Source organism: Nuphar pumila, chromosome 10 (assembly GCF_984573655.1).
Source record: "Nuphar pumila chromosome 10, dmNupPumi1.hap1.1, whole genome shotgun sequence".
Classification (NCBI taxonomy): Eukaryota; Viridiplantae; Streptophyta; class Magnoliopsida; order Nymphaeales; family Nymphaeaceae; genus Nuphar; species Nuphar pumila.
The window spans coordinates 80,681,435-80,707,902 of record NC_143258.1 but is presented as its reverse complement, the minus strand read 5'-3'; the positions used below and the strand labels follow the sequence as shown (position 1 = coordinate 80,707,902).

At 39.1% G+C, this 26,468-nt stretch overlaps 1 protein-coding gene and 1 pseudogene across 2 annotated transcripts; one reads left to right on the top strand and one right to left on the bottom strand.

The window, feature by feature from the left end:
* Positions 1-15,981: 15,981 nt before the first annotated feature.
* LOC149827005 (signal recognition particle 19 kDa protein-like) lies at positions 15,982-23,633 on the top strand. Of its 2 annotated transcripts, none has more exons than XM_090019106.1 (4): positions 15,982-16,010; positions 16,429-16,622; positions 16,779-16,878; positions 23,178-23,633. In XM_090019106.1, exons 2-4 carry the CDS (start codon positions 16,446-16,448, stop codon positions 23,318-23,320), a joined length of 420 nt encoding a protein of 139 aa, XP_089875232.1. In that variant the 5' UTR covers positions 15,982-16,010; positions 16,429-16,445; the 3' UTR covers positions 23,321-23,633. The 2 variants fall into 2 exon arrangements, with proteins under 2 accessions (XP_089875232.1, XP_089875233.1); XM_090019107.1 differs by lacking the exon at positions 15,982-16,010 and adding an exon at positions 16,139-16,161.
* An 806-nt stretch (positions 23,634-24,439) lies between these two features.
* On the bottom strand, positions 24,440-26,124 carry LOC149827004 (AAA-ATPase At3g50940 pseudogene; annotated as a pseudogene).
* Between the last annotated feature and the right edge of the window lie 344 nt (positions 26,125-26,468).

Here is a 26,468-nt window from a genome sequence, read left to right as displayed (position 1 = left end):
TTCCACACTCCCTTTTCCCAGCACTTTAGTTGAGGAAGAGTTTCCCATAAAGAGATTGCATCCCTCCCCCACTACTTCATACGACTTGAACAAGTTCCTGTCGTTTGCCACATGAACAGTGCTTCCAGTATCCAGGTACCAGTCCTTATTTGCAGCCACCATAAAGGTTTCAGAGATTACAGCAACCAGCCTCTCCTCTGACTCATTTGGCTTAGGACCAGTCCTCTTCCGTTCTCTGCATTCTCTAGCAAAATGGCCAAACTTGCCACAAACATAGCAACTAATTTTCTTTTTATCAGTTGGCTTTTTCCCTTTCACAAAATTCTTTTTGATTTTCTGGGTTTTCATGATTTTGCCACCCTTGTTACTAACAAAATTCACTTTAGGATAACCTTCTTTAGGACTCGAATTCTTTTTGTCACGAAGACGAGTCTCTTCCTCAATTCTGATGTCCTTAAGAAGGCCATCTAAAGTGATTTTCTCATTTTTATGTTTTAGGTGATTCCTATATTCTTTCCAGGAATCCGGCAGCTTCCCAATGATGACAGCAACTTGAAAGTCATCATCAAGATACATACCTTCTCCTTTGATCTTATAGGCCAGTATTTGCATCTCATGAATTTGAGCAAGTATAGGCTTATCATCAACAATAGAAAAATTAACATACTGATCTACTATAAACCTTTTGTTACCAGCATCTTCTGCATTGTACTTGATCTCGAGAGCATTCCACAACTCTCCAGCCGACTCCAATGGTGAATACAGGTCAAAGAGTGAATCGGCTAAAGTATTCAGGATATGCCCTTTGCATCTGTAGTTGTCAGTATGCCACTTCTCTCGCTCTTTCTTCTGTTCTTCTGTCTCAACTTCTCCAGCAACGACAGTGGGACAAGACTTTTTTAGGACATAGTCGATATGCAGTTCGGACAGCAAGAAAGATACCTTTGATTGCCACCGCTTGAAGTTTGACCCATCAAATCGATCAAGTTTTTCAAGGTCACGGCTAAGCAGATTGATGGAGTTGGATGTCGAACCAGAGGCCATGAATGAAGTTCTAAAATTGTTATTCCAACCTACTGAAAACAGGATTTCAGAAAAGAGAATTCAAGCCTAGAGGCACGTTCTTAAGATCGCTATCTTTAGAACTTCAATCGCCCCACTCCGGAAATTCCGAAGATGCGAAAAAGGGTTTTGTTACGACTGAGTTCCCAGGATACAACTAGGCTTGAACCTCAAGAGAGTCACTGCTTCGCAAGAACAGATGACCTCTCCCACACATGAACTCTGCAAGCCAAACCGAGAAGAAAGAAAGGAGAAAACTGGAGAGTCAGAAATTCTGATATCCAAAAGACGAAGATAGAAGATATTTATAACCTTTTAGAGAGGCCAAAACGTTTTGCGATAAATGAGATTAAAGGCCATAAATCTGACAGTTTGAAAATAGGATGAAAGGTACCTGAACGGTCACCCACCTTTGACTGTCAATCAAAGGCCTCCAAAACCGTCCAACAGTCACAAAGCGCCTTAAACTCAATATAAATGCTATTAAAACCTTTCAAACGGCCAGATGTCTCAAAACCGAAAAATCAAAATGGATATTTGCGTCTCATATGCACCTCGCACCGCTGCGAGCGTGCGAAGTGCAAAGTGCGCCATCAAAACGCCACATTGCGCCTCAAGCGCCCTTGCGCACGCACGCGCGCGCGCGCGTGTGCGCGAACGGCGCGTTCGTTGCTGCACGATGCGCAGCAACGTCCGCAATCCACCTAAATACTCAAGGCTTACCAAAGTAAAGAATAGATTACAAACTCTCTATTTAAACCTCTTGAAAAGCTTTTCTCTCTTAGATATGGGACTAAACTTTTCAAAACACTTTTGATAGTAACCATTAATAATTTAAAACTTTCCTAACAATCCCCCACTAGTTTTAAAATATATTTGGCTTGCATAGAAACCTATGCATTAGTGAGAGTGTCTGCATGACTTGAACCCCCACTATTTGAAAGAAAACCTAAATTAACCAAGGTGCTAAGTGGACTAACACGATGATGCTCCTCTAGATCGCCCTGCCCACCCACAACCCGCACCCTCTTGACCAAGATATTTCTCTGTTGCTTGGCTTCACGGTAGCGCAGGCCTTTGATTCAATAGATATAGCTATCTCTCAAGAGTGTCAGTAAGATCCAAGAGATCTGCATTCCAAAATTCGATCTTGGAAATCAGAATCAGCAGGTTCTCCAAAGAGTCTTCGGCTCTCGAAGCTCAAAAGGGAAATTAGAAGACTTGGACCCGCAGCCATCATTTCTACGGATCTTGAGAAAGGCATTCACATTTGGCGATCTCGGGATGAGATTAAATGAAAGCAAAGGTCACGAATTTGTTGGCTGCAAAGTGGGGAGCCGAATAATAAATTTTTTCATCTTAGAGCATCGCATACAAGACGTCTTAATCGGATTCCTTTCATCCATTTGGATACTCGAGTTTTGGAGGGTCCTGATTTGATTTCCGGCATAACCAATTACTTTAGAGACTTATTTGCTGATCCGGGGTGCTGGCTTGGTCAGTTGGCCAACCTGTCCTTTTCCACAGTTTCTTCGGATTTTGCTAATGTATCGGTGAGACCCATCACCTTGGAGGAAATCAAATTGGCGGTTTGGTCCCTTAAAGGCCCCTGGTCATGATCATGGCTTCTCCACCCATTTTTTCAAGCACTTTTGGGACAATTGCAAGGATAATCCTTCCCGGTTCATTACCGATTTTTTTATTAATGGATCCTTGCTTAGAGAGATCATCATTCAAAATTTATTTTGATTCTCAAGAACTTGCATGCCGAAGACATTTCGAGATTCAAACCCATTTCCCTCCTTAATAGTTCTTATAAAATCTTGGCGAAAGTGTTGGCGGAAAGGCTTAAAAGTGTGCTCCCATCGATTATCTCCCCATGTCAGACTGCTTTCTTAAAGGGCCGACTTCTTCACGATGGGGGTCTTCCGAGCAAACGAATTGGTGCATTCTTTCACGAAATGAGGTAAGTCTTTCTTTATTCTCAAACTTGATATCTTCAAAGCCTTCGACACTAAGGTGGAATTTTCTGGAACAATGTATGCATTGATAGATAAATTGTATGGGCCTACATATGTTTAATCATACATTATATGTTGTCTAAGGTTAAGGCCCATGTAAAGTGATCACATATGGATGATCATATGATATCTCATATGGTATGATTTTATTATGTGCAAAGACCATAAGGTGATTATAATTAGGTTATGGTCGCCAAACTATATATAGTGAATGTTATCTTTTGCCTCCCTGTCATAAAAAAATAAAATTGTCTCTCTCACTAGGTTTGAAAAAGAAGGCAAGGCCACATATAGAGGTTCTGAAAGATCATACCCATAAAAGATCTATCGGAGCACCAATGGATTCAGGTACACTTCCGCATCAAGTTTATTTTCTGATCTTTTCAATGATTTAGCATGAACACATTTAATGGTTTAATAAAGTTTTTTGGTGGATTTAAAATCCAACAATTAGTATCAGAGCAACTTATTCTTGTAGAATTGTTGAAATATTCAATTTTTGATATTTGAGAATCAACGATTCATTGCAATTGATTTTCAATGTAAACACCGTTGGGTGTCTGCACGATTCTTGAGAAAAGGAGAATGACCGGATCCCCTTTTCCCAAGGTTTTCATTTTCTGATCGGTGGTAGGGTGTGGGTGGAGGAGGGCCAATCGACCCTCCTTGTGCCATTCAACAGCGCCTGGACGGGAGAGAGGGTCATTCAACCCTCCCTTTTGCGTCACCAGACAAAACGAAAGGGCGGGCTTGTATTGCCGAAACCGACAAGCGGGAGGGCCGCGACTCTTCCACCTGACTGACTGAAAGGTAAAGGGCCAATCGGCCGACCGATTCCCCCCCCCCCCCTTTTTTTTTCTTCTCAGTTTGCCAGATCGAACGGGGGGGGGGGGGGGGGGGGGGCTCATTTTCAAACCATCGGACGGGGGGGATCCGGTCCCCCTTCTCATCTGTGTCGGATTGTCATTGGCTAGGGGTAAGCCCTCCTGAGATCTTCAGACGATCGAGGGTTCTCCCTATTTTCATATCACCGGACGACCGAGGGTTTTCCCTTTCTCGTTTTGACGGATGGGGTGTTACCCGATCAGAACACCGGACAGGCTTTCGCCTACTCAGGTCGCCGAACGGCGGGAGGGCAGATGCCCATTCATACCGGATGAGTCGGTGGCATTTAGGGCAAAGTCTGGCATCGTCACTAGGAAGTTTAGGGTCGGCGATAGCAGGGATTAGTTTCGAAGACACTTAGAGCATGGATCGATCGTTGTCAGACATTTTGGGGCTAGCGACAGTCGAGATGTTGTTCATGCTCGGCCTTCAACCAACGCTGTGTGAGTCAGAGCCGATTCAGCCAATTCAGTGACCCGGGCAACTCAGCTTTCAGTGGGTGTATCACTATACAAGGCTGAATCAGGCTTCAGTCGATCCAGCGACCTGAGCCGGTTTGGCATTCAGTCGATTCAACCATTAGGCCTAGTTCTAGTTTGGCCTACAGCCGACCCAGCCTGAGACCGGTTCGATCCTCAACCATGCTGGGTTCAACCTCCACTTGCAACCCAAGACAGTTTTGGCCTCTAGTTGGGGCCAGGCTGGCTTTGGTTTCCTTTGGGGAGCAGTTGACTTGGCTCGGTCCCCATTAAGTTATGGGGATTGAACCGAGTTGAGTGGTGCCTTTGTGTGTCGGGGCTGGTAAGACCCGACCCGTTAGCCCATGCCCTGTACTTGGCTGTAGTGTTAGGGTCTGACTTGTGATGGGTCAGGCCTATTTTAACTCGCCGATGGGTTCGGTCCGATCCCATGGGTCGGACCCTTGCATGTGCCTTGAAATTTATAATAATAATAAAAATAAATTAAAGACTTTTATTATTGAATTCAGAGCCATTAAGTATGCATTATGGGTCCCCTTAGAGGGTCAACTTCGGTTACTTTTCGAACCTATATGGATTATTATCATGTTTTCTTTTTGTTTATATGCATGTATTGACATATTTGAACTATGATACAACAACAACAACTACCCCTTCATCCCAAAACAATTGGGGTCGGTGATATGAACCAAAAAAAAATCATTTTGGGTCTTCCACATGAATCCTTTTCCTCCAATCATTTCTATCCAATGCCATGTCCTCGGTGAGGTTCAAAGCATCCATATCCTTTCCTATCATCTCTATCCATGTCTTCCTAGGCCTACCCCGACCTCTTTTAACTAATATATTTTCCTATTTCTCCATCCTTCTAAGTGGAGCATCATTAGGTCTTCGCCGAATATGTCCAAACCACTGTAAATGATTCTCTCTTATCTTATTTTCAATGGGTGCAACACCTACCTTCTTACGTATTTCCTCATTCCGAATCTTATCTTTTATTGTATTTCCACACATCCATCTAAGCATACGCATCTTAGCTACACTCATTTTTTGAATATGATATCTCTTGGCAGCCCAACATTCCGTACCATATAGTAAAGCGGGCCTAATAGTCATCCTATAAAACTTTCCCTTCTATAAAACTTTTCCTTCAACCGCAATGGCATTCTACGATCGCACAACACTCCAGTTGCACTTTTCCATTTCATCCACCCAACCTTTATCCTATGATTTACATCTCCATCAATTTCTCCATACTTTTTAATGATAGATCCCAAATATTTGAAACAATAATAGACCGGTATTTCTTGCTCACCAAGTTTCACTATACTCCCATCACTACTTCGTTGCTTACTAAACCGTCATTCCATATATTCTGTCTTACTCTTACTCAACTTAAAACCTCTTGCTTCCAATGTCTGTCTCCATAATTCTAACTTAACATTAACCCCAACTCTAGACTCATCAATCAAAACAATATCATCAGTAAACAACATACACCATGACACATTTTCTTGAATTGATCTCGTAAGCTCATCCATCACTATAGCAAATAGGAAAGGGCTTAAAGCAGATCCTTGATGTAACCCAACCATTACAGAAAAATTGGTTGTCACCCCTCCACAAGTGTGGAGATTGGTTACTAAGAGGGATTCAATGGGTAATATGAAAATATATAAGGTCGGCCTTGTTGCAAAAGGATTTACTCAAAGGGTAGGCATTGACTATAAAGAGACTTTTTCTCCAGTTTCTACGAAAGACTCTTTCAAAATTATGATGACACTTCTGGCTCATTATGATTTGGAGTTACATCAGATGGATGTACATACTACATTCCTTAATGGTGACACTGATGAAACAATATATATGATGCAACCAGAATATTTTGTCTCAGACGATGTAAAGAAAATGGTTTGCAAATTAAAGAAATCCATCTATGAACTTAAGCAGGCTTCCCATCAATGGTATCATAAATTTCATCAAGTTGTTCTCTCATTTGGTTTTTAGATGAATGTGGTTGATGAATGCATATACCATAAGTTCAATGGAGATAAATATATTTTCCTGGTTTTATATATCGACGATTTCTGATAAGCAGGCTTCCAATAATGATATAGGCATACTTTACGAAACCAAGAGATTTCTAAAAAAAAAAAATAAATGAAAGATCTTGGTGATGCCTGTTTTGTATTATCGATCTAGATACATTGAGATCATTCTTATGGTATTCTTGGATTATCACAAAAGAGATATATCGAAAGGATTCTGGATAGATTTGGCATGATGGATAATAAACCAAGTGATACCCTTGTTGTTAAGGGAGACAAGTTCAATCTCGCTCAGTGCCCCAAATACCAGTTTGAAGTTAAAGATATGAAAAAGATTTCCTATGCATCTGTTGTGGGGAGTCTTATATATGCTCAAGTGTGTACACGTTCGAATACAACATACATTATTGGGATGTTAGGCATATATCTTAGTAACCCATGAATGAATCATTGGAAAGTAGCCAAATGGGTTAAGCGGTACTTGCAAAGAACAATAGGTTACATGCTCACATATAGGAAGCTAGATCAGTTACATACCATTGGGTACTCTGATTTTGACTTTGCCGAATGCCAAGACAATCGCAGATCCACGTCAGGTTATGCTTTTCTGTTGGTCAGGGGAGCTATTTCTTAGAGGAGTGCCAAGCCGACACTCATTGCATCTTTCACTATGGCAGCAGAGTTTGTAGCCCGTTATGAGGCATCCAATCATGGAATATGGTTACGCAATTTTGTCACTGGGCTGCGGATTTTGGATAATATTGAAAAACTGCCAAAGTTTTTTTGTGACAATAATTCAACAGTGCTATATTTCAACAACAACAGGAGTTCATCGAAGTCAAAGCATATTGACATCAAGTTTCTTGTTGTTAAAAAAAGAGTGCAAAATGGTCAGATATTTATAGAACATATTGGCACATACTCCATGATTGCGGATTTGCTTACCAAAGGTTTGCCACCCAAGGTCTTTCACAAGCTTACTGCTCGAATGGGTGTTATATCATTTAATAATATGCTAGTTTAGTGGGAGTTTGTATTTGGGTGTTCTATGCTATAATAAAGTTTCATTTTACCACTTCAGTATAAAGTTCAGGTTTCGATTTCATTATGTACTCATTTCTTGTGATCTCTCTAAAGATTAAGGCATGACCGGTTGAAAATAGGCATGTTTGGATCACATTACATGTAATTTCCATGCTTCACATTCATACTTGATTTATGTCGTTTGGTTATGTCAATATACATGATCATTGATGAGTCCAATTACGATATTTGTAATAAAGACCACTGTGGTTCTATGTTGACATGATCAATGGACCATATTGTTAGTGATGTCATTTGGTAAGACAATATTTTTTGAGCTCATAAGGTTATAATGCGTGATTGTAAGGTGACATATGTGGCCCAAGTGAGAGATTATTTGATAAATCATGTGAGCCTACATATGTTTAATTACACATTATATGTTGTCTAAGGTTAAGGCCCATATAAAGTGATCACATACGGTTGGGCCATATGATATCTCATATAGTATGGTTTTATTATGTGTAGAGACCTCATGTGCCCTCATGTATCAATTTCCAGTTTTATGATGGGCTGAATTGAAAATAGACTATAAGGTAATTACAATTAGGTTATGGTCTACAAACCATATATAGTGGTTGTTCTCTTTTGCCTCCCCATCATCAAAAAAGAAAATTATCCCTCTCTCATTAGGTTTGGAGAAGAAGGCAAGTCCACATATAGAGGTTCTGAAAGATCATACCCATAAAAGATCTACCGGAGCACCAATGGATTCAGGTACGCTTTTGCATCAAGTTTCATTTCTGATCTTTTTAATAATTTAGCACGAACAAGTTTAACCATTAAATAAAGTTTTCCAGTGGATTTAAAATCCAACATGCATGACATGGGCTTTCCTACTATATTCATTTCTTGGATCATGGAATTGGTATATTTGGCCCAAATTGTGATCTTTGTTAATGGGAGCGGGGCTCTTATTTTGAGATGAAACATGGTCATCATCAAGGCTACCTCCTCTCTCCCCTTCTTTTTAATATTGTGGGGGAGGCCTTGCATGTCATGTTCAAGAAGGCGATGTCATCTGGTTTATTCAGACACTTCCCCTTGATGGACTCGGGGATTTTCCACTATTGCAATATGCAAACAATGTCTTGCTTTTTGGCTTGGCATATACTTCACAAATGTCTTGCATTTGGATGTTGTTAAGGGGTTTTGAAGCAGTCTTTGGCCTAAAGATTAGTGAGACCAAGTGCAAACTCTCCATTTTTGATAAAATCCCAAGCAATGTTCGTCTTGCTTAAATACTATTTGGTTGTAGTCACTCACTGCTTCCAATGGATTTTTTGGGGCTCAAAATCTTGAAGAAGAGCCCTCCACTGAATGCATAGTTAGCTCTTGAGGAGAGGATTCAATCTAGAATTGAATCTTGGGATGATATCAATATCTCAAAGTCGTCCAAAGCTACCCTTATTTTCCATGTGTTGAATGGTTTGATGCTTCATCATATTGTCATTTTTCATATGCTAAAAAATAGGAAAAAAGATTAATAAGATTTTCTCCATCTTCCATTGGAATGGTTTCGATCTAGCTAAAGTCCTTGTCAATTGGCAAATGGTTACTTCCTCTCATGATCAAGGTGGTCTAGTCATAAAAAGATTATCATCTTTCAATATAGCTCTTTTATGTCGGTGATGGTGGCGTTTGGCTTTGAGGGTAATCCCTTTTTCAGATTTCTTGAAGCACAAGTATAAGTTGGGTGAGTCCCCTCTCGATTGGTTTGAGCTCAACTCTTGGAAAAGAGCTAGGTTCACCCATATGGAAGGCAATTTCTAAAGCTTTTCAGGTTTTTTCCCTCTTTCCTAGCTTCTTCCATTGATGAATCGGGTCTCATTTGGTCCCTTCTAGTAGCGAGTTCTCAGTTGCCTCTTGTTGAGTCTAGCATGGATTGGTTTCCTAAGGGTTTAGTTTGGGGGGTGGGTCCCTCGCCTCAGGCATAATTTTCACATGGATTTTGTTAGTTGGCCATGTCAACACTCTTGATCAGATTCAAAAGTGTGGGGTGCAATTTCCGAATCAGTGTTCTTTGTGTGAACAAAAGGCTGAGATGACCTTTCACTTATTTTGCTCTTGTCCATTATTTCATCTGATTTTTAAATCAGCTTGAAACGATTCAAGCTTGTTGGAATCTTTATGTACAAGTTTGAGGAATTTGGTATTGGGGCCTCCTTTTACTAAGTTCTCTAATAAGTAACAATGGGTTTGGAGGTGCTGGATTTTCTCAATTTGGTGGCAGATTTGGAAAGAGAGAAACTGCAGGTTGTTCAACGAAAAAAGCATGTCTTAGTGTTCATGATATTTGATTATTGTGAGAGCATAATAATCCCACGATATTTGGTCTTACGATAATCGTAAGCTATCAACACAACAATCGTATAGCTGAAAATATGGAAGGTCAGTTGGTGAGATGGCATCAAATGAAGGCAGCTTCAGATAATGATCACACCAAACGTGATCAACAGATAGCAGAAAATGTGATAACAAAAACAATTATCGTATCTTACTGTTTGTTGTTGTAACTGTCAGTTATTTTGTAAAGAGTGTATACATGTAATAGTGTTCCGCGTTAGTTTAACATATCAGAAATAAATCAGATAATGATTTACTGATTCTCTCTAAGTATTGATCTTCACATGGTATCAAAGCAGATTTTCTAACTCTATTATTGTCTTCCTCACAATCCGTGTGAGTGCATTCGTCAAACGTTACAGATCTGTTCGATAGTCCCTGCACGTGTGCAAGTCCGGTGTCATCCTGTTTGACGATCCAATCATCTGTCGAGACCTGTTTGTTGTTCGTTGTTGTGTGCTCGCATCGTCAGCACTCCTATCTTCTGCACTACTCGCTGATCTAGCAAATCATCTGCCTCACTCCCAATCAGCAGTAAATCATCTGCAGACCGTCCCTACACAGCAACCGTGATATTACATTCGTGTTCCTCTGACCACAACTTGCCATGGCTTGTGAAAATGTTCCAACCAATATTCAGAATCGAAGGAGAGATACAGATTCATCTCCATACTACATCCACCACTTCGACAATCCCGGTGCAGTCTTAGTGTCAGCCCAGTTAGATGGGGACAACTATTCAACGTGGAAATGATCCATGAAAATGGCATTAAGTGCGAAAAACAAGTATGGATTTGTGGATGAAAGTATCTCCCAACCACCCAACGACTCTCCTGAATGGCCACAATGGAGTCACTACAATGACATGATTTTGTCATGGATCCTCAATGCGTTAACAAAAGACATTACTTGCAGTGTCATATATGCCGAAATGACTAGTGATGTATGGGTCAACCTCGAGGAAAGATTCTCTCAAGGTAATGCCACCTACATATTCTATCTAAAGAAATTAATTATAGAACATCGACAAGAACAATCATCCTTATCTACATATTTCATCGAGCTAAAAGACTTATGAGATGAATTCTCATCCTACTCCGAAGTCACCACATGCACATGTAGTGCATCTAAGGAACAAAGTACTACCCAACAACAAGACAAAGTATTTCAATTCTTCATGGGTCTGAACGAGAGTTTCACCAACATTCGAAGCCAAATTCTCACCATTCAACCCTTACCAAACATCAATAAGGTGTACTCTATGGTTATTCAAGAAGAAAAACAATGATTACTTCATCCTATGAGTAATCCATCTAAACCTGTAGCGTTCTATATCAGAAGTAATACTCATGCTCCAACCAATTTTGTCCCTAATGACTGCTACCCCGAAAGAAAAAACCGAAACTAGCCTAAATGTGGTTATTGTGACATGCTTGTACATTACAAATCCAAATGTTATGTCCTTCATGGTTATCCTCCAAATCACCCTAAAGGAGGAAGTTCATCCAATGCGGCACTTATTTAAGGACCCAAACAAGGATCAAATATAGCCGATCAAAACCTTGGATCCTCTCCTGCTGCTTCCCATGGGTCGACACCAGGCGCTAATATTAATCACAATATGCTACAAATATCCGAGGAGCAGTTCAAGCAATTTCTTGCTTTTATCAATAGAGACTCTACACTAGCTTCTATTAATCTTGCAAGTAATGCCTCTCTTAATCCTGTAAATAATGTGACCTCTTGGATCATAGACACCTGTGCCTCTAATCATATGACCTCACAACTTCATTATTTAAGCAATGTGATGACCTTAACAAAATCAAAACCAGTTAACCTTCCAAATGGTCAAAGTTTGATGGTTTCTCACATAGGTGACATGTTGGTATCACCCAATCTAAAACTCTCACATGTCCTTTGCATTCCAAATTTTCATTTTAACCTTCTTTTCATAAGTAAACTAACTCAATCGTTGCAATATACTGCGATTTTTTTTCAACCTTCTGTGTTTTTCAAGACCTTTCGTCGAAGAAGCTGATTGGAGCGGGTAAAATGCAGGACGTGCTATACCATCTTTCAAATGTCCCAGATAGCTGAGCCTTATATGTTGGATCTCCTTCTGATTCTTGTATTTGACATATGCAACTTGAACACCCAGCCAAAGACCATATTTCTTTTTTATCATGTGATAATCCTGATATTACTCCCTATTTTGAACCATTTTGTGATGCATGTTATAGAGCAAATAAAACTCATTTACCATTTTCGGTTAGCATGAATAAAAGTGATTCTCCTTTTGATTTGATTTATTGTGACATATGGGGTGCTTATGCTACACCATCCCACACAGGCGCATATTAATTTTTTACCATAGTCTACGATTTTTCACGTTGCACTTGAACTTATTTAATGAGGTACAAATCAGAAATATATTATTTTCTAAGAAAGTTCATTGCCATGGTCAAAACCCAATTTAACACACACATAAAGAAAATTTGCACCAACATCGGCGCCAAATTTCTTTCCCATATAACTCAAAATTATTTTCACCAAAATGGTATAGACCATCAACGAACCTGTGTTGGAACCCCCCAACAAAATGCTAGAGCCGAACACAAACACTGACATCTTCTTGAAGTTGCTCAGGCATTGCGATTCCATGCTAACTTACCTGTTTCCTTTTGGGGGGAATGCATTCTCACTGCCACTTACCTCATTAACCGCATGCCTACTCATGTTTTGCATAAAAAAATGCCCCATGAAACTCTTTTTCAAACCAAACCAAAATACAATCACTTGCGTGTTTTTGAGTGTCTATGCTATGCTCATAACCTCCATGCATCCAAGGATAAATTTTCATCCAGAGCCATACATTGTATTTTCGTTGGTTATCCATTTGAGCAACGTGGATATCACCTTTATGATCTGGATACTCATGACATCTTCACCAGTCGTGGCGTTACTTTTCATGAAGATATATTTCCATTTCAAACAGTCATTCCACATCCACCTTCCATGACACCCATCATACCCGTGCCAGTCATGACTCCCATCTCTGACTTTCCTTCACCACATGACCCTCCCATTTGTCTCGTTAATGAGTCTTCTTATGACACAGTCTCCTCACCTTCCCCAACTCCCGATCCAAGTTCCCCACCGCAGCCTCCTTCCTTGCATTAATCTACCCACTCACATCAACGTCTCAACTACCTCTCCGACTTTGTCTGCTCTTCTGCCTATACCCAGCTCCCTACGTGCACTTTACTTGGCTCCAATGGTCAACTCTCTTCAGGTACACCATGCCCATTGCCTAGTTTTTACCTACCCATAAATTTAGTCATTCTCATTTTGCATTCATCTCTGTTGTTCTTTCTGAGAGGGAACCTCGCACGTTTAGTGAGGCGGTACAGAGTCCACATTGACAACACACAATGTCTACAAAAATTAAAGTGCTTGAGGACAATGGCGCTTGGACTCTTATGTCCCTACTATCAGGTAAGTGCTCCATTGGGTGCAAATGGGTCTACAAGGTGAAACATCGGGCGGATGGATCTGTTGAGCGGTACAAAGCCTGTTTGGTAGCCAAAGGTTACAACCAAATCAAGGGATTTAACTATCACGAGACATTTGCCCTAGTGACTAAACTCGTCACTATGCGTTGTTTATTATCTTGTGCTGCCATTAGAGGCTGGTCCTTACATCAACTCGACGTAAGCAATGCATTTTTACATGGCGACCTTGATGAGGAAGTCTACATGCACCTACCACCCAGATTCCATAGTAATGGGGAGCATCAAGTGTGTCAGCTTCACAAATCCATTTACGGTCTGAAACAATCCTCCCGTAATTGGTTCAACAAGTTGTCTCTTGATTTAAAAACTGCAAATTTTTCACAATCGAATGCAGACTATTCTTTCTTTACTCACAATACGGGCACTAGGTTTTCCGTAGTTCTGGTGTATGTTGATGATCTTATTATCATAAACAATGATGCACCCTTTATTTCTCACTTGAAGAAATTTCTTCATTCTCAATTTCATCTCAAAGACCTCGACATCTTGAAATATTTTTTGGGCATTGAAGTTGCATGAGCACCCGAGGGCATTTTTTTAAGACAGCGAAAATATATTCTATATATTTTGAATGATGTGGGCCTTCTTGGAGCTCGACCCATTGATTTTGCTTCACTTGGCTCCTACGCTACTTGAAATCCACCCTCGGCCACAACATTCTCTTATCCTCTCATAGTACTCCTCAGTTGATGGTGTATTGTGACTCTGACTGGGCCAGCTGTCCTATGAGTTGCTGGTCCACCATCGACTATTTTACCATATTGGGCAGCATCTCCCTTTGATGGAAGTATAAAAAGCAACCCACTGTATCCAGATCGTCCGCCGAAGCAGAATATCGGGTTATGACCGCCACTACTTGTGAACTTGTGTGGGTACAAACTCTTCTACGTGATCTTGGGTTTTCTCATCCTTAGCCAATGCAATTATACTCTGATAATCAAGTCGCACTTCATATTGCGTCTTACCCAATTTTTCACGAACGCGCTAAACATATTGAGTTTGATTGTCACTTTATTCTCGATAAGATCTAAGCCGGTGTCATTTATACTGGTCATGTTCCCACCACCCTGCACTTAGTCGATATCTTCATGAAACCACTTGTTAAGGAAAAATTTCTTTTTCTTGCTAGCAAGTTGGGCATTATGGATATGCACGCTCCAACTTGAGGGGGAGTCTTAGTGTTCACTATATTCGATTATCATGAGACCAGAATAATCCCACGATATTTGGTCTCACAATAATCATAAGCTATCAACATAACAATCATATAGCTGAAAATGTGGAAGGCTAGTTGGTGAGATGGCGGCAAATGAAAGCAGCTTCAGATAAAGATCATGCCAAACATGATTAATAGATAGCATAAAATGTGATAACGATAACAATTATTGTATCTTACTGTTTGTTGTTGTAACTGTCGATTATTTTGTAAACGGTGTATATATGTAACAGTGTTCTGTGTTAGTTTAACATATCATAAATAAATTAGATAACAATTTACTGATTCTCTCTAAGTATCGATCTTCACAGCATGATATTATCCTGGCCACTCAATTTGATATGTTTTATTCTGCCCTTGCCGCTTGGCCATGCTAAGATTTTTCATGGCTGGGTGCTCGTCTTCTAGGTCCTTTTGGTGGCTGATGTTCCTCTAGAATCTGTCTCTCCTGTAAATTCTTCTTTTATCGTCTTTCTTTTTCTGTATGATGAATTCTCTTCGTCTTAGCCGTTGGTTTTTAATAATATATTGATCTTTCTTCTAAAAAAATGTTTTTTTTTGCATAAAAATATGTTTTTTTAATTTGAAAGTTTGGCACATTGTCAGTCGTTGATTTTTCAACTCATGTAAATCTTATGCCAGAAAAACGCGATCTAAAGATTAGCCTCCATCATTCCCAGGGTTAAACGTAGGGGTGGCAATCGGTTGGCGGGTTGGCGTGTCAGCATACCTCAACCCAAACCCGACCCGTTTATTAAACGGGTCGGCTGTGGCAAACACGAACCCGGTCCGTTTAATAAACGGGTAACCCGACACGACCCGCCAACCCATTTAATAAATGGGTTGGGTCGGGTAAACGGGTTCTTAGGTTCGCGGGTCAGGTTGGTGGGTCGGGTTGGCAGGTTGGCAGACAAGTTGGCGGGTTGACCCACCCGCCTAACCCATTTATTAAACGGGTCAGGCAGGTTGTCATACCCCTAACATGAACCCGACCCGTTTAATAAACGGGTTAGGCGGGTCGACCCGTTTATTAAACGGGTTCATTTTTTCCAAACCCGAACCCGCCTAAGAGGCGGGTTGGCGGTTCGTGTCAGGTTTTGCCACCCCTAGTTAAACGTGTAAAAAAAATTAAGAAAACATAAAAATATTACATTTTTTCACAGTTCCTTACCCACAAGGTAGTAAACACGATCCTGTAATCTTTAAACACCCGTATTAAAGCAATCATATGTATATATAGGGACCAAAATAAGAGGGAATCTCCAGGCGACGGATTTCTGATCAGGCTGAGGCTGAAGGTGGGCACCTCTCTCTCTCTCTCTCTCTCTCTCAACCTGCCTGCGACTTGGAGAATCTAGGTTTCTTGGTTTTGCATGAAGTCAAGAGCAAGATTTCTCTGGTTCAGTAGATACCCAAAAAATCTCCATTCCGATCACCGGATTCATCTGGGTAGACCAAAAATCGTATCTTTTTGTGTTTGATTGAGAAATTAATCGACACCCATCAATTCATTTAGCATAATGTTTGATAAAACGAAGGGTTTACGGCTTTGTGCTTAATCTATGATGTAGTCATGCTAATTTCTTGTTGGTCTTGAATGAATCTATCCTGTTTCTTCACTTTTTTCTCTTCCCCACGTTGTATTGATCCCATTCCATGGTCTCCCAGTATTGTTATCACTCTCTCTCTCTCTCTTGTACCATTTTCCCATTGCAGGAAGTTCTAGAGCGATCATGGAAGGAGCTCCGCCTAATATAAAGCGATGGGTTGTTCTTTATCCCATTTACATAAATTCAAAGAAAACGTTAGCAGAGGGACGTCGGATTAGCTCAAGCAAAGCGTGCGAGAACCCGACTTGCGTCGAGATCGGAGATTCTTGTACCCACCTCAAGCTTCCTTGTGTAATTGAGGTCATTACTTGATCTCTTCTGATACGTTCATCTCATACTGCTAAGTCAAATAATTTCACTGACATTGTTTTCAAGCATGTTTTGTTTACATGTTCATGACATGCCATACTCATACATGTGAAAATTCTGTTGATACACTCAATGATATTGTTGCAGGTGGAGAAGGCATATCCGCGTGACTTCATGCAGGTGGGTAGAGTGAGGGTATCATTGAAAAAGGAAGATGGGTCTTTCTATAATCCTGAAATACGTTCAAGTAAGCATCTTCCTGAGCTTGGATTCTGTGTCAAATTGGTTCTTTGAATACTAGACTGTAAGTCAAGTGATGATGTTTTCGACCAATTAGCTCAGCATTCTCAATCATTTAAACTGTTAAAATTTTGCATATGAAAACATTTTCTAAGATGAGTTATTGCAACCTGACTTTCAAGTATTACATATCACATGTTAACTTTTATTTTGATCGAATGCTCCAACTTGGATCTTTTTTTATTTTTGTTTTTTTTTGGACTTGATGGTTTAGGATGGAATGATCAACAGGTTATAGGAAGGGGAAATTATAGGTGGATAAGATAGTGAATGAAGTTTAACTAGTTTCCTGCTGGTGATATTGGTGATTTCTTACCTTAGTTGTCATAGATGCTAGGTGGAGCTTAGGCGGTGAGCCTCTAAAAAGGCCTAAGTGGGGCCTAGGAGGACTAGGCAGTACCCCAAATAAATATTTTTTTTTAAAAAACATACAAAATATGTATACAAACTACTAAAATTAATAAGAAACATGTATACAACATAAAATCAATCAACAATAAGCAATAGACAAATAATAACATGTTGTCGAACATGTCATCGAACACAAATAATAACATGTTGCACCTTAACAATTGCTATATCTAAAACTATAGATATGAATATATACCGTGCTGATACCTGCAAGAAACTGCATAAAAAGGCTTACAATGGTCACAACAATCAGCAAGTTGGCAGATCCAAGAGTGAATCAACTGCTCTATGCAACAGTTTTGCAGTAAAGCAGAAAATCTACTTTATAAAGGTGCCTACTGCATTGTACAAGAGATATCACTTGCAGATTTTGCTGAGTGGCCAAAATATGCCCAAGCAATGGCCTACATAGCACTTTCTCGTAGACGCCGATGATAAGAGCATAATTACACAGCTTCTACGATACACACAGCTAAATTTGAAGTGAACAGTAGCACTATCATTGCAAGCCGGTGATAGTAAGCATTCGTGTCATCCAAAAAGACTACCAATTCTTATGTAATAACCATGGTATGCAGCAATATAAAATTAATATCTAACTCACGAGTCACGACAGGAACAGCAATATAATATGCATAAAAAGATCAAACTGAATTAATATGAAAACTATCACTAAATACAGAAACGAAAACGAAGTGAAGAAATTAATAAATATTATGTTCTATATTTCATGGTACCTCATGGAGGTAAGATGAAGAAAGGAACAAAGAACACTGATCACTTAAAACCCAGATAGAGCTATGGAAAAGCACAACATCAAAGACTAAAAAGACTAATCAAAAGTATTATATACAGATAGATAAGGTACGGTCAGAGACAGAGAACCAACCTGAGGAATCCCCATGGAATTCCTTGAAATCTTTTGGGGTTTTTTCAGAGAGAGAGGTGCCCCTACATGTACAGGCCTTCTTCTTCTTCTTGCCCTAGCCTGCGAGAGAGGAGAGGAGACAGAAACAGATACGAGTAAAAAAGAAAAAGGGACCCCTTTTCCCCCCTTTTATAGGCGTTGACATTAGTCAACCCAAAAAAAAAATACCAACCTAGGCTTGTGCCTAGGCGGAAATATAGTGCCCCACCGCCCAGTGTAGTGAAAAGCGTTGAGGTGTAGCGAGGCGCTCCACCAAAATCTGAGGCGAGGCGTAAAGCGTAAGCCTAAAAAAAAATTAACTTAAAAAAACTATAAAAAATATCTAAAATTATAAAAAAAATAAAAAAAAAATCTTTATTGATGAAGCAACAACCAACAAGAAATAAAAAATCTCAAATAAATACTGAAAAAATATGAGATTAACATGTAAAAGTAACATTAATGCAACAACTTGATCTATGTAAGTATCTAAAAAATAAAACATGAGTATTCATTAAATAAAAAATTAACATTAACAACGAAATGCATCTTAGCATTAACAATACAATGTCATAATTAGAAAATGCATGTTAGCATTAACAACCAAATGTTAATATATTTGTCCAAAACTCTTCAAAATGAGAGTGTTAGCATTCACAATTGCAATTGAAAGACCTAAAAAAACATATAAATGGCTATAGCTCTATGATATGAATTAGGGTCTAGGCTCTTCTTTTGTCTCGTCATCATCAATATCTAAGTCTTCAATGTCATCATATGAGGAATCCATATAAATAGGTTTTCCTTTATCTTCATTCTTTGACTCTTCATCATCTGCACTTTCTTCCTCCACATCCTTGGTCACTTCTTTTGCTTTTCTTTTTCCTGTAATAAAAAATCATGTATTAAATACTTATTTTATGTAATTAAAAATATATATTTATATTCATAGCAAGGTAAAAGGAATTTAGCTTTACCTCGATCTCTTAAAGACCTGTCTTGCCTAAAACAGTTTGTGAATCATGAGGTGAAATGATTTTTTCAATACGCACATGTTCAATGGCATTTATGTCGAAGTTCAGATCCAACCATGAATCCTCCGACCAATTAGGATCATTAGGCAACACTGGATATTCCTTCTCCACAATCCACTCATCGTCTGAGTCTATATGATCTAGACATATAGGGTCTTTGGTAGCCCTCCTCATATTTCTCTCTTAATTTCATATTATACATTACAAAAACCAATGCATTCATCTTTTCTTGTTCAAGTCTATTCCTCCGTTTTGTATGCACCTATAATTTCAAATCATTGATAATCAATTATAAGATAATTACACTTATAAAAATATATTTCAAAAATAAAATACAAAGTCACATGCTTACACCATGTTTTATGCCAGTTAAGTGATGCTTTAACCTATATATGCCTCTTGCAATCTGTTTATGACAGTAATTGCAAATTACATGTCCTACGAGTTTGGGATCTTTAGTGGGATTTGGAACTTTAGCTCCATGATCTCATCCTACATCTTTTCCCATTGTTCAACTGCAAAAATGCATATAAGAAAATATATATTAACACAAAAAATAAGAGTCATATTCAATAAGAATCAACATATACAACTTGAAAACTAACTAAATATATTTTATCATGGCAAAGAAGAAATTAGCCATTTCTGTCACATTTATTTTTTATCCACATTTTTTAGTGTTCATGCGTAGGCACATGCATTCATATATTAATTCAGAATCACTACAATTATCTGTTGACTATACTGAGCCACCCATAGGGGAAAAAATGCACTTTCATACCAACCTTGGTGTTTAATTAGTTGTCATATGCCGGAAATTGACTGAGCATATACATTGATGACAAGAATCAATGATGCCCCATATGATCAATAATGGTATATACTATTTTATTAGCATGGATTTGGACACTAAAGTTATAGATTGGTTTTGATGTGCTTAACATAGTTTATTTACTCTTTTAACAGGCTTAATCATCATAGATAGGTTGTAAGACTAAGAAGATAAACTTTACCCTACTCATCATGTCATAGTCAACTTTACCACATGAAAAAGAAGCACAGAATGCACATAATAGACATGATCCAAGGGTGATTAACATGCAGGTGGGGAACCCAGAAACAAAGGCTTTACAAACAAAACAAATACAGGTATTAACAAAAAACAATATGCAGATTAACTAAAATACAGGCATCCACAGAGTTTGCAGGGCTCGCCAAACTCTGTGTTTGTATACATGCAGGGTCTAGCCAAACTCTATGTTTTTATACTTGCAGATTAACAAAAATACAAACATCCACAGAGTTTGTAGGGTCCAGCCACAAAAAAAAATACAGGCATTTTTTATAAGAGATGGTGAAAAAATAATATGCAGATTAACGAAAATACATGCATCCACAGAGTTTGCATGTTCCAGCCAAACGAAAATACAGGCAACCACAGAAATGCAATGACTATAGGGTCCAGCCAAAAAACTGAAAAAAATAGCATTTTTTCTCATATGTTTTTATACTTGAACAGTGAAAAAAAGGAAAAAAATGGCTGCACATCATCAGCTTCTATTGGCAGCCAAATAAGAATCATGATTCTCAAAAATTAGAATTAGAATCGATCAAGAAATACGATAGGGAATGTTTGCTGCCTGAGAAAAAATGAGAGAGAAGACTGCGTGTGAGAAAAAAATGAGAGAAAGTCTGTGTGAGAAAAAACGAGAGAGGCTGCGTGAGAAAAAATGAGAGAAAGAAAAAAAACTAGAGATGAGAGAGAGCGTACCTGTTTCGGGGCTCCACCACAAGAGAGACAATGTTGTGAGAGCCGAGAGAGAGTAACTCTTGTGAGAAAAAAAAACCAGACAAAGAGAGGCGTAAGAAAAATGAGGGTTTTCACCCTCATTAGGGTCGGGGGCGGTTTATTTAAGCCCTAACTTTTTGTCAAATGAGGGTTTTGACCCTCATTTGACCAAATGCATTGAGGCGTATACGCCTCTTCCTAAGGTGCGCCTCACTTCGAGGCGTGCACCTCAAGGCCTATGAGGCGCACGCCTCGGGGCTTTTGCGCTTTACCCATGCGCCTCAAGGCATAAAGCTCCTCGCCTTGAGGTGCGGCGCGCTTTTAATAACACTGCCATTGCCCAAACCATATCGCCCAGGCAGTGGGGCTGCGCCTAGGCCGCCTTTGACAACTAAGTTTCTTACCCGCTTCGGTGGGGAGCTTCATCATAAAAAATATTAGTGATTTCTGCAACATGAATAATGTGTGCGCTTTGTTGTTAAGAAGCATATCTACTTGATGGTTAACTTCAAAAGTTTGCTTCAAGTTCATGCATATTCATGGCAGCATGAACCCGTTACAGCAGTGAACTGCCTGCTTCCTATGACTTTAGTAGAAAATAATTTGCCAAGTTTCATGGGTCTATCTGTTGCTTGCTAGCAGAAACACCTATTAGTGTCTGCCTCAGGACCTGCTAATCCTTGTTTAAATCATGTGGAAGTCTGTCTTTGAAATGTAACTGCTTGTTTTCATAATGATTGGCATACATTTCCAGGATGCTTTCTTGGGCTCCCTAGGTGTTTTGCTGCATTTTTCATGTATTATCCACATGATTTTGTATGATTTCTGTCATGATATATGCGTGTTTCCCTTTTTCAGCTCAAATATAAATATATAAACAATTACAGCTCTCACACATCTCTAATAATTGTCTATGCTAGGCAGGCATACATCTGCTCCTTTGGAGAGTTCTTGTTTCCTGCATCTGAACAATGTCTGGCTCATTCTTTTCTCCTAGTAATTTCAGATTTTAAACTTTGAGTTCTACTTAATTTATTGTGCTATCCATGCAATTCTGCTCCATAACATTTTTCAAGCATATGCAGTCCTTGTTATAAGGGTATTTGCTTTCTGTTTTTAATATCACGAGATCCATCAGTTTTCAATATTTACAGTTCCTAGTCATTCTTCAACATTATGACATTTAAATCTGTTATTATCTTCTTGGTGTGTTACCCCTTATATTATAGGCTGGTTTGGAGTGTGAAGTGTGAACCGGGTCGAACAATGTTTTCTCATCTCCTCTAGGGATTATATGAGTGGTTTGTTAAATGATATAGATAAAGGTAATCAGAGGATTATTGTGGCCCTCCAATCAAGACATTGATATAACAACTAGACCTTTTTTTGTATTTTCAAATTAGCAACGCTGATGCATTATGTGCTTCTTTCTCAAGCTCCCTGAATTCTCTCTAATTAATTCGTTTGTTTTGCCTGTTCTTTCTTTTGACATTCATTGTCATAGTGTGTATACATTTAAGATCTGAGCATGAAGATTCATCACTGTGTTGCTAATGATTTACAAAAAACTGGCTCTTCCTAGTGTGCAAGGTTCACTGGGAGACCTTTAATCCCTTCATATATGTTGAACAAGACTGGTAACTTGAACATTTTCACAAGGACACATCCTTCATCCTTTTGGTGTATGACCCCTATGGACCAGGTTGACAAAGTAGACCTGAATGATTGTTGATTTCACGTATGAGATTAGGTACCAACAGTATGTTAGAAGCACACAAAGTCTGCTCAAAGGTGGCAGTACAAGTGTTGGAAATCTATGGGCCTCACGTCCCATTGATGGCACTGGGGAGGAAAGGGTGTAACATTTTGGCTACGCATATAAGATAATTTTGCTGATAGCATCATAGTTGATATTCTGTTTCACCATTAGGAATATGGTTGCAGTGTACTCTTTACAACAAGATAGGCTATATGGTTTAAAGAGTGAAGGCTCAGTGAACTAGTTTGAACAATAACAGGTTATGTTTGTTTTCAGTGTAAATGCTTTTTTCTATTGGATGTCTTTGATGCTCATGGAGTCATGGATGGGTGTTGATGCATTTCAGGGAAACAATTAATGCTGCAAGTGGCTGAACTAGTCCCTAGACATCATGGAAGAGCCAAGAAGCAGGAACCAGGAGCAAGTGCAACTGCAACTGCAACTGCAGGAACTTTGAAGCCTAGTAAGGGTGGCAAGAAGAAGAAATAAGAAGCTTCCAGACCCAGTTAGGATGTTTTTCCCTTGTTCCTTTCTCATGCTGGACAGGCATCAGATCCATACTGAATATCTCTTTCTTTAAGAGACTGCATTTCTTAACCAGTTGAGATAAATCAAAGTATAATTGAGACAGTTGTTGCCATTCATGTTCGTCTTCAAGTAGATTTTGGTAATTCATTTACAAATGACTTGTATATTTCATCATCTGAAAGATTAACTGACCAGATTCCTCATGATTGTTTGCCTACATTATATTCTCGATATCGAGACCTTTCTTAGATCAATGATTTTGGCTTTTCATCCCCATTCAGATTCACTTTGGTTATAATTGCAGCATGAATGCTCAAATTTTATCTTTATTATTTAATTGCAGAAGACAGCCATTAGGATAAGGGGAAAAATAAACATTCTATAAACCAATCCCTCTAGGCTTTCTTTTTTGTAGGTTATGGGAGGCACTGGATGGTCATTGCTGCCTAAAAGGAGATGATGTATCTTTCTGCCGATGTTGCTTATAGTCATCATAGGATATTTAAGCTTCATTTGCTTGTCTACATGTAAAGGAATACTTTCTTGAACTTGGAGAACTGTTCTTCATTCTGTGGATGTATGAATTTTCTAGCGCGGCTTGATGTCTTTTGGTGGATGGTTCTCTACATATATGAATGATATTCTGCAAAAATCAAGCCTTATTGAGTGACAGTGATTGCTGGTTTGGTTTAGACAGTGAAAGAGCATGGTAGCCCAAGATTGCTTTTGTAAGATCATCCAAATGCAGCAACAATAAAAAGGATAAATCAGAGATGTATTTTGCAGTCTTATATAGATAGGACTTTGAAAGGGATATATCGGTTGCTATCATTATTTTTCATGTACATGGATTTTCAAAAACAAAATTGGTATCACTAATGTGCATATTTCTTGCAGTTTTTTAATAGAAAAAGTTAAAAGAAGAAGGTGTTACAAATACAACTGAGATTCTATGTTATGTCAAAAAATATACGAGTTTAGATTTGCTGTCTTTGTTGCCATTTTCACCCTCTTCTTTCCTGTCTTTAGTCTGCATGGCACTGCCTGAACCCAATCTCTACCGTAGCCCTGCGAAATCTCTCAAACCACGCTCTGGGAGACTGTCTGAGACCGGCTTTCCTGAGTTTGCACACTTTGCCTATTTCCATTTTGTGGCTTCTCTTCATCTTTCAATTGTTCTTCTTCCTTCCTTTCCATAGCTTGAATTACATATTCAATTGCATCGGTGACTTCATTTCTCATCAAGGCTTCTGCAACTTCTGCTGGGGTTATCTCCACTTCATTTATCAGTGCCGTTACTTTTTCAAACAAAGGATGATAATCAATCTGGAGGTAGTTGGAAATCAAGACCTTGAATGCAGAAAAAGTACAGTAGCCCATGTGCACATGCATATCCATTTGACCCTGCCTTAGGAGAGCAGGGCCTAATTGGTCCTTATGGTTGGTTGTGAAAATGATTATCCGTTCATCTCCCACACTAGACCAAAGGCCATCCACCATGTTGAGGAGACCAGAAAGTGTGACTTTTTCTTGTTAATCGTTCTCTTTCGAGCCAGAGCGGTCCTGAAGCGGAGCAGAGCAGTCAATGTCTTCAATGACAAGTATAGATCGGTTGCTGGTGGCAAGCAGGAGGCGTCTGAGGTCATTGTTAGAGTGAAGTGCTGTGAGTTCAAGGTCATATATGTCAAATTTGAGGAAGTTCGCCATAGCTGCAATTAAGCTAGATTTCCCTGTGCCAGGAGGACCATACAGAAGATACCTGTAGACAAGTTGGATAAGGACGTTAAAGCTTTATCTTAGCATGTATATTCCAATCACAAATGGTCCAACTTAACTCATTCTTATCATTTCCTGAAATTGTGTTTTCTTGATTCTGAATGGGATGGGTGTAGTTGAAATCAAACAAGATCCGAAAAGAGGCAGACAAACGAAAAGAAGGATTCCATTTTCAACTTCCAAGGTTGGAAAAAGTAAGTCACGAGTTGGAAAGTGAATAATTAAAAAGGTTCACCCAGTTGAATTGCAAATTTGCAAACAGCTTCTCTTTTCCTTTCAACAGTTGAATTTTCTACGCTGAATAAACGTGCAAATGTATATGGCAAGAAACATATACGAGCACGCACGAACACATGCACACACAAGTTGTTGGCTAAGAAGAAACACATGCATGCAGCACACACACAAGTTGGAATTTTATCAATGTGTTGGCTAAGAACAAAGTGTGTACGTCTCCTTGTGGTGGGACGTTGCAGGTTCAAAACTCAATGGTACGTGTGCCTAACCCCAGCTTGCCTTTCAAAAAAAATAGAAGAGCACTCTCAAGGTGGTAGAAGTTCTAAATCTCTTTCTCTCACACAACAAAAGTGTGTAGAAGAACCTCTCACTGTCACTATTCTCATACAAAGAATAGAAGACAATAAACTTTAATGCCCGCTATATTAAAAACATAAACAGAATTAACCTTTCATAAGTCAAACTATATGTTTGACTCTCTATAAAAGGGCTCAAAAGGTGGATCACCCAATGAGAATGAACCTAACTAACCAGCTCATTTGGTCTTGCAAAAAAGAAAACTCCCAATCAGCTTGCTTTGAGCTGTTGAGGCGTTTGAGCACAAAAACTTTCATTGAATAGGAGGTGGCAACAGTCAACTGTCAAGATTTATTTTTCACATCCTACAGCTGGGTCAAGAAATCAGTTTCCAGCAACCTCTCCTCAAGATTATCAAGACTCCTATCAACTTGTGAGACTTTCACAGGTGTCATCTCTAATCCAAAATAAGCTATTTGGAAATCTGATAATCGAATACCACATTCATAAAGACAGTTAGGTGGTGAACAGGGTTTGCAAAAGAATCAAGGTGCTTTGTTAATCGTCTCAGTTCACCTTGGTGATTAGCTTGTTTGGACCTGTTAAAAAGCTCAGTCTGCTTGTTATGAGCTCATTATGTTAAAATGAGTTGAGCCTGAGCAAGGGCTGTCCATCTCAGTTTAGCTCACACAAGCCTAGAAACACGTAGAGATAAAATATGTATAGACATATCTTTGTTTTTTTGAAAAGCAAGCTAGGGTTAGGCAGACCCTACCAGAACAACAGCCACCCTATGTGG